This window comes from Macrobrachium nipponense, chromosome 7, assembly GCF_015104395.2.
Source record: "Macrobrachium nipponense isolate FS-2020 chromosome 7, ASM1510439v2, whole genome shotgun sequence".
In the NCBI taxonomy this organism is placed as follows: domain Eukaryota; kingdom Metazoa; phylum Arthropoda; class Malacostraca; order Decapoda; family Palaemonidae; genus Macrobrachium; species Macrobrachium nipponense.
In genome coordinates, this window is record NC_061109.1 from 20895517 (window position 1) to 20909669 (window position 14153).

The window sequence follows — 14153 nt, forward strand, 5'->3', positions numbered from 1 at the left end:
TGCATTGCATACAGTACAGTTTTTCACAAAATTTTCCACATCTTTCCCCACATTTTTCCAAATATATTTAGCACGCACCTCATTATACATTTTTTCTATCCCCATATGTTGACTACCGAACCTGCAATGTACTATATCCAAAACCACTGGAATTAGGACTTCCAGAATTACGATCTGTGTCGTGTCTCCTTTACTTTCACTAGGCCTTAATTTATATTTAATTTTCCTAACCAACAGATTACCTTCTAATTCTAAACCCGAAAAAGGTTACTTATAATGTTTCCTGACTAATTCCCTTCTAAGAAACGCTTTTGCGTCTGCCAAAATTTCATCTTCATCTTGTCTTTGCTCTATGAGACCCATATCCCACTGTATAGAATCGCTAGTGACTAGCGTAACTTGAAATCCTTCCATGTCATAAAAACTTTACTAAGGGCATCCGCTACTACATTTAATTTGCCTTCTATATATTTGAGCTTTGCATCGAAGTCCCTGATAGTTAGAAACCATCGAGCTCTTTTAGGTGACAAATCAGGCTTATTAAAAAGATCCAATAATGGCTTGTGGTCTGTAAGGACTTCTACTTTATTCCCCATCAGTAGCATTTTAAAATGAATCAAACTTGATACCGTTGCAAATAATCTCTCATTGCTGCCCTTTGTCCTAAACTTCCTGCTATAAAAGGCCATGGGATTGAATTTCCCATCAAACTTTTGCATAAGGCAAGCACCTATACCCTCTTGACTGGCATCAGTCACTTATGTAAATGGTTTGCTGAAATCTGGAAATTTCAGAACTGGGGGATTCATTAACGCATCCTTAAGTTTCTGAAAACTATCATTCTGGGGTTTTCCCCATTGAAATTGAATGTCTTCCCGCAATATATTTGTTAGAGGAGCTGCTATGTTAGAAAACCCTTTCACAAACCTACGAAAGAAACTGGCAATGTCTAGGAATGACTTAATTTATTTCTTTGATCTCGGAGCGCGAAAATCCGCTTTTGCTTTGACTTTATCGTTGTTTACTCTAACCCCATCCTTGGATGTGACATGGCCTAAATATGTGATTTGCTTTTTCAAGAATGCCCTGCTAATCTAAGCCTCCTAAGTACTTCCTTAAGCACTTCCAAGTGTTGCACGATCGAGTCTGTGGCGACTAATATGTCATCCATGTACACAAAAACATTTTTACCCAATAACCCGTGCAAAACTGTGTTCACCAACCTGGTAAAGGTCATCGGACTGCCCGATAAACCGAACGGAATTCGCGTAAATTCATAGGGTCCCTTGGGCACTGAAAAGGCCGTATATTCCTTGCAGCTCTCACTAAGAGGGACCTGCAGAAAGTCTGCCCTAAATCAGTTGAGCTATAAATATTATGTCCCCCGATTTCTACAAAAAGATCTGGTATGCATGTGACTGGATAATGGTCAGGGATTGTTTTTTTCATTTAAACATCTAAAATCGACACAAACACGGACAGAACCGTCCTTCTTAGGCACTGCTAACAGAGGAAAGTTGTATGGAGACACACTAGGTCTAATGATTCCTTCCTCTTCTCATTTATTGACCTCTTTCTCTATCTGTTCTCTGATTTTGAAAGGTATGCGGTATGCAGAAACATAAAAAGGTTATGTGCCTTTCTCTAAGTTTACCTTATGTTCTAACACATTAGTCAATCCCAGTTTATCACCTTGTAAAGCTACTGTATCCCCAAATTCTGCCAAGAGCTTGCTTACCGCTTCAATATGCTCACTATAATCCGCATTAGCTAAATGTTCTCTGAATATTCGCTTCCTTGATTGCATTTCTGCCTCTGAAAACTCAGATTTCCCCTCTGCAATAGCCACTGAACCACTGTCATTACTCCAATCTTGGAGATCTACCACATATGTATTCTTCTGGTATTTCCTAACTGTATCATTACAGTTCAGTAATTCTATCCATGTAACACCAGTGTTCGATACACTGTTCACTGATGCCATGCTAATAATCCCTCTTAGTTTCTCACTACCCTCAATTACGCACTCATCCACGGGTTTTTTCACTTTCCTCAACTTGACTTTTACCATAGTCTTTGAATCTGGCATTAAAACAACATCCTTTGATAAAACACATTTATATTTGTGATTAGTACCTCCCTGTTCCACGATCCCAAAAATATCACCACCCGTGGTTCTCATTGCATCCACCTCTTTGTTAGTATCTGTAATAATATCAATATTAGCAGCAGTATCACCACCCATAATGCCATTGTCACATCCAGCAAAATTTTTACCACCGTGGCATCCAATATCCCGTTTAACATCACCACAGTTATTCCCTGTATCATCAGTGTGGGTTTTGGTATCACAACCCCGCATATCCCCAGTATCATCACCATTAGCACTGCCAAATGCACCCCCTTTTTCAATAATCTCCATATCCTCAGTTTCAATTACGTCCTCATAAGGGAGAAAAACACCAGGTATTCCAACCGTTATACCACTAACACCCACATAGACCAAAATCTTGTGTCTTCTACATGCATGATGGCCCAGCAAAAGTCTGTTGCCCAATGCAACCCCTTTTATAACCAAAAATTGTTCTATTGACACCCTATCACCGAGAGTAAACTGTATTCTAATGCAACCCAGGGTGTTTAATCAATGGGCTTGCACATTACACACCGTCTCCATTGAGGGTTTCAAAGGGTAATGGGAGAACATGGATTGATACAAATTATGAACCATTAGGTTGATGCTAGCACAGGTATCAATGAAGACCGGGATATCAACATCCTTCACTGTTCCATAACTATAGGCTTGTACCCTTTTTGTTGATCGGCTTTCCAAAAATTTCGCTGATCCCTTTGCCCTCTTAAGTGACCTGCCTGGGAAGTTCTCGTATTATAACTCCCAGACCCTTGAGGTGTAGGTCTCACATCTTTCTGTATCTGAGACAGACAAGATTGCCAATAGTGATCCACACTCTTACACATTCCGCAATATTTGACTCTACATATTTTCTTTGTGTGCCCTGGTTTATTACAATTGTAGCAACGCAACTGCTGTTGCCTTTGATCGATCGATCCTCTATTATATTCTACTTTTGCACACAAACGGGGAAAAGGGAATTCTGTCTCTTTGCACCGTATTTCTCAGACCATTCCCATTAAAAAATGTACTATCTACAATGGGACATTTGGACATATGTTTCTGAATTTGGGCATAAATTAATTCTTCTTCTGATGTAGGTTCAATCTTTTCATCAAAACTGTCTACTATTGCGTCTGGTACGTTGTGTAATAGCATCACAAAATGGATCAGTTTATGTAAATTGTTGAGTGAGACATTACCCTCATTAACTCATTTAAAGGTTTTCAATTTCTCTATCCATTCTCCCGCTGAGTCAAAAAGCTTTGAGCTATGTTCAATAAGGCTAGTTGTGCCTTTCCAGATTTTATATAGCCCTCTTAAATCTCTCACCATATCACCATGTTCCTTTGAGCCATAAGCTGCTCTTAAAAATGCCTGTAAATCGGTCCATGACCGGCATTTTGCATATTGAAAGCTCCAACAACGGTAGGAAAGACCACCTTTTATTCGCCTCCATGAAAAGCCTCTATATCATCTGTAATCCCCTTGGTGTTTAAATAGTTATTCACACCTTCAATAAAAATTTGCACCAGTTGTGAAAGAACTCCATCCACAACCCCACGGAACGAGCTCACACACGCATTAACATTTGTAATCGGGTGAACCAGAGTCTGCTTACCACTTGCATCAGCCATTTTGCTTTGTTTATGAAAACCCTTATACCTCACGATCTTCCCCGACCTCATTAACATTAATATATTTATGCACATACAAATCCCAAACCAGAAAAATTAATAATGATTAATCATCCACCAATAAAAGATAAAACAAATATGCACCACACCCAACAAACCCCCATATGAACAGCTGTTATATGAAATACAAGGACATGCCAGGAACAAAAAGAACAAGGAGAAGACAAAAAAGAAGTTCGAGAGAAAACTGCTTAACTCAGCATCCGTTCACATGCCTGCCCTCTCTCTCTCCTCTCTCTCTCTCTCTCTCTCTCTCTCTCTCTCTCTCTCTCTCTCTCTCGCCAAGAGCGTAACCTCCAATACAACTTTTTCCCTGTATTTTTTTTACCACAAAACCACCAATGTCCACCGAATCTCGAGGGACATCAAAATGAACACACTTCTGAGTAAATTAACACCAATAAAAAGAGAAAGAAAAAAAAGGAAGGAAATATAAAATTATACACTCACGTCTTCATAGAACCGGAGCCAGAACCTGTTTACCCATTGCAAATGCGCGTAATCTATTCACGATATGCTACAAACACTTTAATTTGCCATAGATACACTCACCCCCGCCCCCGCCCGAAACACCGAAATACGTCTTTACACTAAATCAAGGCTACTATGACTAGCTGGCAGTGCCTACATACACACACACACAGCCGCACCCCAAGGTATCTACGGCTAAGTCAGCAATAATGCGAGTGGCCTGATCCATAATTCCAAATACTCTCCCAAAAATATGCCTAATCTATCTAAAGTCTCTTCGGAAGCGTTACCTAAGTTCTATGAAATCTTTTTAATGATACCACCAAATCTCTTAAATGAGTTTTTAGGGTCAAATGATACTCATTTGGACAAATGAAAGAAACCTTTAGCAAACAACTGCCCACCCTCGATCTGTGGCTGAAACTCTCTCTGGGTGTTAACTGAAATGCAAGACTAGGGTAATAAACCCTCGGAGATACAAAAATATACTTTTTATTTCCCAAATTAGCTAACATTAAAAGTGGAATTAAACGAATTAAGTCTGACCCAAAAAAATCCGTAAAACTGTCATTTTCCTCTCCGGAACCAGATTCAAGTAAGTACCCCCTTAAATCTCACTGTGTCTGATTAACCACACCATTCTTAATAGTCAAATGTCTTAGAGAACCCATTCTCTTAAATGGTGCCATTGAACCCATCTGAAATAAAGAGACCATACTAATTACACCACTTCACATTTGAAAGTTAATCAAAATGAATGTGTACGCACCACACTTCTCTTTCTCTTTTCACTTCAAAGGTTAACTTTTTCAAAGTCTTATCTTACATTACCTTATTCGATGGGCCTTCTCAAACCTCTTCCAGGTGTGCTCTGCACACTGTCACAAGTAATCAAAGAGTGTCCTCTCTTCTTCTCATTACCTATCATCAAGCCCATATATCATATGCAATGAACACACATGCAGACACGCCTAGCAACCATGGGTGCCGCATGTCCCAAGCATGTGCTATCCGAGGCGTCGCCAACCTCAGATTGCATTGGTCATCATTCCTGGCTGTTTTTCATTTCAGCATTCTTCGAGGAAGCTAGTGCTTGTCACTAAGCAGCCTGTCTCTAACTGGAAAAAGCTGATATTAACAATTCATTACTGCGCCGTTTTTAAGATATATATATATATATATATATATATATATATATATATATATATATATATATATATATATATATATATTATATAAAACTATATAGAGAGCTTTCGAGAATCTGTACACTAATCATTTTCAATCGAAAAGCGTAAATACATAATCTTGAAAGCTTTCTATATAGTTTTAATTTCTAAATATATCTGTAGTTACAAAACTGGGGATTTTTTTCTCCCTTGTCTGAAATATTTCTAATTATCCTCTTGATAGTATTGCCAGTCTTGTTGAAAGAATTACAACTATATTTGTGAGTTAGACATCACCTGAGGAAAACAGGCACAGAATACAGTTATCACAAAGGTTAATAACATAGTCCTTTCAGGTGCAGATGGTTATCTATCTCTTTCATAACTAATTGTACAGTTTATTCAGATACCAGTAATCCTGCGTTATTTTACTTTCCACTTGGTATGTGTTGTTGAGTTTACAATTACTATGAGGTCATGTCCTGTCCTTTTACTCTGATGATGTTCTATGTATTTCTGCAAAACATGAATGCTTCTAAAAGTTCTCCCATGTTTTTTATTATAATAATAACAAAATTACCCAGTACAATCCAATTACTATAATTCTCTTGCCAATGGGTCATATTTTGAAGTCTTATATTCCTTATTATTATTTTCTTCAAGGTACAAGAATTACAAAAGATTAGGTTAAAATTTTTCTTAAAAAAAAAGAGGTTTCACTATAATTCCCACTTACTGTAAAACTCGGAGTCTTGGTACAGTATAAGTCATTCCAAACTAAATGCGTACTGTGCTGTATACACAAAAATCTAAATACAAATTTCTTTAACCAATTAAAAATCAGTTCAAGCAAAATTCCAAAAATGATTTTACCGAAATATTTTCAACAATTACTTTAAAAATATATATACTGCATGTGAATCCTATGTGCTGTTACTGTACTATTCAGCCACGTGTTAGAACTAGAGATACAGTACCACAACTGCTTTATACCACTAATCTTCTGCCGGCGGGGGGGGGGGGGGGGGGTTCCTAGACATTTCGGGGCCCTGGGGCCACAGTCCCATTTGGGGCCCCTCTTATGGGGTGGGAACCGAGCGAAGAGACCCAAAGCAGCTGGGGGAGATAATTGTGGGATAAATTTAAAGGCACTTGTAAATACAAATTTCAAACTTAGCTATATATTATTCATAATTCTCTCCCTCTCTCACACATGACACTGACACCTCTTTCCCAAATCCCGTTACCCAGGGCTGGCCCACGCACCCTTCAATGGGACCACCGGCCCCCTGAGTTAAGCAGAAGGCCAAATTCATTGAATCATTTGAATATGTATTATCTGGGTAAATGGAGCCATCATGGAGGCCCTCAAAGGATAATAAGGACCCTTATAAGCAGTAATCAATTGCCTTGGATCGGCCCTGCCCTTACCCCAATCAATGTTACCCACCCTCCTCCGATCCGTATGAGAAGGTCTATAATGGGCTTTACGATTGGGAGGGGGACCCTGGGAGCCATATTTCTTTTACATAACATTTTTGTTACAATTTTGTTCACAAAATTGGAAATCAGGCCCTTAAACTTTCGGGTCCAAATATAAATGGGGCCCTTGACCATTTTGTGCTGTCATGGCAGCAATGGTTAAATTTTGCATTTTTGGGGCCCGGATGGGAGATTTCAAACAGCTCCCCTCCGGCCCCCCCTCAAGAAAGCCACTGTCCTCTGCACATGGCTAGCACAGAAAGACAAATAAGTAGCTTCGGCAGTCACACTAATCATTTAACTTCAGACTAAAGTTTATTTCAGTCAAGAAAACAAATCACTGGCTGCTCATGCAAGCAAGAGCATTTAAACTGCATAAGATCAGCTTAATCATATAACAATTCCCCATGCTAAACAAATAATTCAAATGCACCTAAAATTGTAAAAATAATATGAATTGTATACATACGTAGAGGCATCTGACTGATAGGTTTACATTCTTAGAGCCTATCTATAAAAATATAATGAATATAGCACATTAGCAAAGCACAACCTAACATATGTTCACTGTATAGAAATCTTAATAAAGAGGTAAGAACACTGAAAGATAGTAAAAGCATCAATCAAAAACTTTTTGATTATGCATCAATTACTGCTGTTTACATGAATTGTATATTTATCATCAAGAAACCTCTTGCTAAAACTACAAATGCAAATTAAAATAAACACCTCTAAATGAATTTAGTGGCACCAACAACTTTCATTTAAACTTTTCTTTATACCGAATTATTATAAATGCAGGCTGCTTTATGCTCTAAGTTTACAAAACTCTTGCAAAAAGTATAACTGTAAGAGAAGTGAGCAGATTACCGGTAAATAGTTTTTTCCTGACTGCAGTTGAAAAAATGGGCTTACTGACAAAATTAGATAAATTTGTTTGAATTCTATATTGAATATCAAATTCATGCAAAAGTTTCTTAAAATAATTAAAGCCAACGATATTTTGGGAATAAACCATAATTCTACAATAAGCACCTACAGTATCAATGAATTTAGTACAGGTACCAAAAACTTTAATTCAAAATTTCTTAATCTTGTACAGAATACTTATAATTGTGAACTGCATTATGCTTTAAGTTTGTTAAAAACTCTTGTATAAAGTATTAACTACTAAAGAAGTGAGCAGATTAAATAACTCCTTCCTTACTGTAGTTGGACAAAAATCCTTATTAAACAAATTACATCAATTTGTTTCAATTCTATATTAAACATAAATAAATGCATAAATATCATCTAACATACTGTTAATGAAAGTACCATGAGTTTTGGAATAGTTCACAATTCTATAAAATGGAACCACAGAAACCAATTTCATAATTATGCACCTTTATAAAAATAAAACAACCACACAAGCCTTAATGAAGTAAAAGCAGAAAAACCAAAATAAGACCTCATCATCTATATCAATATTTGTAGAAGCTCATTATGCTTAGGAAGATGTAAATAAAAATCTTGTATAGACGATAAAGATAAAGGCCCAGAGTCCTCCTTACAGCTTAATGAAAAATTTGGCATCCAATCCAACTCACATTAAAAGAGCTCACATGGCTTTTTTTTATTCATACATATTTGCTACAACAATAATATGGACCAATACTATAGGGATATGTATAATCCCTACCATATACTAAAACCCCCATATCTCCGGTCAGCAATGGATAAAAAAAGTAAATCATTACATGGCAAATGTTATAGAAGACTTCCTTAAATTCTAACAAGGTACTACAGTATTTGTGCTCTTGGTCATCAAGTTGACCATAAAGGGAACCATAAAATGACAACAAAGACTGAACTTTGAATTAATTATATTTATTAAAAACTATAACATACTCAAATACTAATCAACTTGACACTACTCAGTGCGTGAGTTCACAATATACGTACATCCATACATTTTCTAAAATCAGTAAAACAGAAACCCATACCTAACACAGCAATGCCTTAATAAAGATGGTATTATGCTACAATTTTTTTCAGCAGAATTAACACTCCTGCAGTGTCTAGGCAGAATTGTGCATGTCAAAGTTGACTGACTTTCCCCTCATCAAACCGCCAGTCACAATAAAATTCACTGTAACTCCTAAATACACTAGTTTGGAATGACTTGTTAATATGAACTATCATATGTATCCTATTAACTTTTTTGCTTAAAAATTTCAATTACTACAGTCCTTGCTAAGGTTTGCTGATCTAGCTACATTCATATTGCCTTCCATGAAGACAACAAATGTAACTTAAGGAAATATCCAATGCTATTCAGTGACTGTGAAGGCTTTGCTCTTTCTCGATCTCCGAAGCATGATAGTGAAATGTTACTGCTGGTTAAAGCACTGCTCTTTCTGGAAAAAATATTCATGTGTGATGCCACCTTTAGGGACAAGAAAATTGTAATAAGCTCTTTTGGGTGAGTAGACTCTTCAACATAAAGTCTAACACTTTTTCTTTAGACCTGCCTCTGATGTGATGCACCGATGGTATTCAGTCAAATCATTCATAACATTCCGCTGTAAAATGGCTCCTGTGCAGAGAAATCCACCCCACAGAGCTCCAGCAAATCCACATGAACATATATCCTGTCCAGTCAGGAAAAGTCCTGGAAATATTTTGTCATGCGTAAATAAGAGAAAAAGACAAATGTAAAATATAAATTATATTTATAGGTGCATTTGTTCTAATTTGTTGTTTTAAAAACTTGTCATGCTATGAACTGCAAAAAATGCCTGACTTGCAATGACTGGCAAAGATAAAAATATCTGCATATCTGGGAACTGTATACACTGTGAGTGTTTCCTATCTTATGTTTACTCTTAAAATAAAACTGAAAAAATTTCTCACTGATCTAGTTAAAGTACCTAATACTAATGACAAAAACCTAAACTGTGAATGTTCTGGAAACATTTAGATATGGTTTGTTCCAAACATTTATGAGTTTTAGGCAAGAGGTGTCAGAAAAGCCTTCTCAAGCCAATAGGGAGAGCTGGAGTCGTCAGGAAAGGTATCTGCCTATAAAACATATGCCAAAAATAAATATGAAATGAACTGTTCAATAGAGATGAGAGACAAAGGAATGGATGAAAGGACAAAAGATAGAAATGCTCATTGACAACAGCAACCCTGACTTGGCACTGAGCTGAAATGAAGTTGAACACTTTGGGTTTTGTTATTTTCCTGCTCTAGTATTTCAAGTTTGATGATTGATTGATTTAACAATACTTTGGATGTACGCAGTAATTTTTCTTTATTTTACTGTTAATCTAAGAGTGATGCTAACTAATTTATAAGTACAGTGGGTATAAGATTTTGACAGTTTTCTGTTCCTTGTTGATTCCAAAAATACGTGTTTTGGTTTAATATGACAAATTTTCTAAGACAATTTGTATTTTTCATAGCTACAAACCGGAGGTCTTAACAATAGGATAATTTTTTAGCACCTGGTTGGATCCGGTTAAACAATCGGAGATTGAAAAGCAAGGAATCTGTGAGATCTGGCGACACATGCATATATTGGGTGAAAACTGGTAAAGGACTGCGCACACATGCTATTACGTTTTGGCCTTTCCCAACCCAGGATATTATAAGATGACAAAGGGGCAGCTAAACGTTAAGACCTCAGGTTTGTAGCTATGAAAAATTTAAATTGTAATAGAAAATTTGTCATTGGTTCATATGTGAACAAACTTTCAGTCTCAACAATAGGATAGACTTATACTTGGTGGGAGGTACAGACATCCTAAACTGCCTGGGGGCCAACCCACCAGTCCAACTCCAAAAGACATATCTACAGGAGAGGGACTAATGCCCGTGAGAAGCTAGATAAACTGATATCCAACAACTCAACCAACTATACTCTATTTTTTTCCATCTGTCCATCCACCTGTGGTGTTTTTGCATGGTAACACTGTGTCCCGGCCTTTCCCGAGCTTCAAATAATTACGCTATGTGTACGTTTTAGGTAAATAAAAGGATATCTGGGTGTACATTTGCAACTGAAAAGTGTTTTAATAATTTACTGAATGCAAATTACACCATTAATATTCGAAATAGGATATTATTCAAAGCCCAGGACGCAGTGTTACCATGCGCAAATACCACAGGTGGATGGACAGATGGAAAGAAACAGAGTATAGGTTACATACAATGGTATATGACAAGATTCATGGCAGTAGGGAACTAAAGAGAAATTCTGACTGTTCGATAACAAACCAGTGGAATAGGATTCGTTATCACTCCTTACTCTCCCTTCTCTCCCTTGCTAGAGAGTGGAGTATATGCTATTGAACAGATGGTTTGATTATTTGAACACAAAGCAAACAAACTAGCTTACTCACCTGTACCAGACCAGTCCAGCAAATGATGTGTCTATTTCTCAACCCGCCCATAGGAAGAAGGAAAGGAACAACAGAAAGAAAGAGACTAGCCAACTCACTCATTCTCTCTTCCACCCAATCATCTTAGGTAAGATACAAATGTGTCCAGTTAAGGGCAACGATGAGTTACACGATCTGTTGGGCAACCACCACAGGACCCAACAAAAAAGTGTCCATAGATCTGTGGGCAACATCCTTAAGATAGAAAGAGGTGAATGTGGACTGATGTAACTAAGCATCAGCGCTCAGAACTCTATGAACCGCCAAATTCTTCTTGAAAGCCAGAGAGGGACCAATAACCCTGACACCATGTGCTCTAGCCTGTAGACTTGGCGGCAGTATCATCAAGAGTTGAATACACCTGCCTGATAGCTTCCCGTAACCAAAAAGAGATTGTATTCTTGGACACCTCTTTCTTAGAACTCCCTGTGCTAACAAAAAGCCTACGACAATCTGGCCTGAGATGTCGTGTCCTCTTAAGATAGCAACGCAGCGCCCTGACAGGACACAAGAGCTCTTGAGAATCACTGCTCACAAAGTCATCCAGAGATGGAATGGAAAAGGGATTCTGGGTCTTAGCCACGAATTCCAGGACAAAATCGGACACTGACCCCCAACCCCTGGTGTGCTTCATATCATAGCTCAGGCCATGAAGCTCCCCCACTCTTTTCAAAGACAAGGCTAAGAGGAAAACCGTTTTGAGTGTCAAGTTCCTGTCTGATGAACGACATAAAGGCTCATAAGGAGCTTTAGTGAAACTTCTCAGGACTAAGGAAACATCCCACGTTGGAGGCTTAAGCTCCCTCGGAGAACATGACTGCTCAAACCCTTTAAACTGCAAGGAAAATTCCCAGGATGAGGAAATATCAACACCTCTAAGACGTAACACTAAACTCAGGGCCGTCCTGTAGCCTCTAATAGTGGAAACAGACAAGTCTTTCTCATCCCTGAGGAAGACCAAAAAGTCTGCTATGTGCTGAACAGAGGTTTTGAGTGGAGAAAAACCCCGTTTACGACACCAATCACAATAGATTGCCCATTTACCTTGGTAAACGGCAGAGGTAGATTTCCTGAGATTGCTGGACATATGTCCTGCTGTCTTCTGAGAAAAGCCTCTTGCTAGGAGGAGATACTTCATAGCCCCCAACCGTGAAGAGACAGGGATTCTACTGACTGGTGGAATCTTTCTATGTGTGGCTGACAAAGATGCTGCCCTGGGGGAATCTCCCTCGGTACCTCGGACAACAACGACAGCAGATCCAGAAACCATTCCACTTGCAGCCATAGAGGAGCTACTAATGTTATCCTGAAGTTGCGCGAGCTCATCATCCTGTTCAGTACTTGGCGGATCAAGCAAAACGGAGGAAAGGCATACACCTCCAGGTTGTCCCAGAGAAATTGGAACATGTCCTCCGCTAATGCCAGAGGATCCGGAACCACTGAACAGAAAAACCTCTAGTTTCCTTTTGAACTGGGTTGCAAAGAGGTCCAGCATAGGCCTCCCCCAAACCTGGAAAAGCCTGTCCACCATGACCTGATGAAGGAACCACTCTGTTCCTAGGACCTGATCCCGATGACTGAGCTTGTCCACGACCACATCCCTTTTGCCTGGGATATACCTGGCTGAGAGCTCCACTGAACTGTTGACCGCTCACTGGTGAATCTCGACTTTCAAAGCATGAAGTTGACGTGAAACCAGTCCCCCCTGCTTGTTCACATAAGCGACCACCATGGTGTTGTCCGACATGAGAACTACAGAATGTTCCTCTAATTTCTCCCAAAGTTCCCTCAGACCCAGAAAGGTTGCCTTTAATTAACTCCAACACGTTGATATGTTGCCATTTGTCCTCCAAACTCAAAATGCCCGAAGTAATGAGGCCGCCTAAATGAGCGCCCCAACCTGCGAGGGAGGCATCTGAAAACAGAAGGAAGTCCAGCAGCAGAGAATGCAGAGGAGCACCCTCTAAGAGATTCTGATCATCCAATCACCAACGAAGATCTTCTCTCATTTCTAGGGACAGAGGAACCCTTATCAGGGTGAGTCCCCCGCCGGAGAAGACAAGTCCATTAGTCTCCATTGCAGAGATCAAAGATGAAGTCACCCATGAGGGACCAGCTTCTCCAGAGAAGATAAAATTCCCAGAAGAACCTGCCACTGATGAGCTGACTGATTCGGCTGCGACAGGAAGGCACGCACCACTACCCACAACCTCTCCAACCTCTGATCCGACGGAAAAACCCTCGACACTGCTGTGTCAATGACCATGCCTATATAAAGAATTCTCTGACTGGGTACGAGATTCAATTTCTCTAGGTTCACCAAGATGCCGAGTTCCAGACAAAACCAAAGCTGGCAATCTCTGTCTTGCAGCAGCTTCTCTCTGGAACTTGTTAAGACCATCCAGTCATCGAGGTACCTCAGCAGACAGATCCCTTGAGCATGAGCCCAGGTCGAGACAAGAGAGAAGACCCTTATGAACATCTGAGGGGACATGGTCAATCCGAAGCACAAGACTTTGAACTGGAACACTTTGTCTCTGAGAGAGAAGAGATGGAACTTCCTGGACGATGGATGAATAGGGATTTTGAAGTATGTATGCGTCCCTAAATCTATTGACAGCATGAAGTTGTTTTCCCTCACTGCTGCCAACACCAATCGCAGGGTCTCCATCTTGAACCTCGTCTTCCTGACGAAATGATTCAAGGTGGATAGGTCAATCACAGGCCTCCAACCCCCTGACGCCTTTGGCACCAAGAATATGTGACTGTAAAA

At 39.1% G+C, this 14153-nt stretch overlaps 1 protein-coding gene across 1 annotated transcript in view; it reads right to left on the minus strand.

The window, feature by feature from the left end:
- Nucleotides 1-8801: 8801 nt before the first annotated feature.
- LOC135217120 (all-trans-retinol 13,14-reductase-like) overlaps nt 8802-14153 on the minus strand; it is an 83293-nt gene continuing 77941 nt past the window's right edge. The window contains exon 14 of the mRNA XM_064252827.1: nt 8802-9606. Within this exon, the coding sequence (XP_064108897.1) occupies nt 9443-9606 (164 nt within the window). The 3' untranslated portion in view covers nt 8802-9442. The remainder of the gene's footprint in view (nt 9607-14153) is intronic.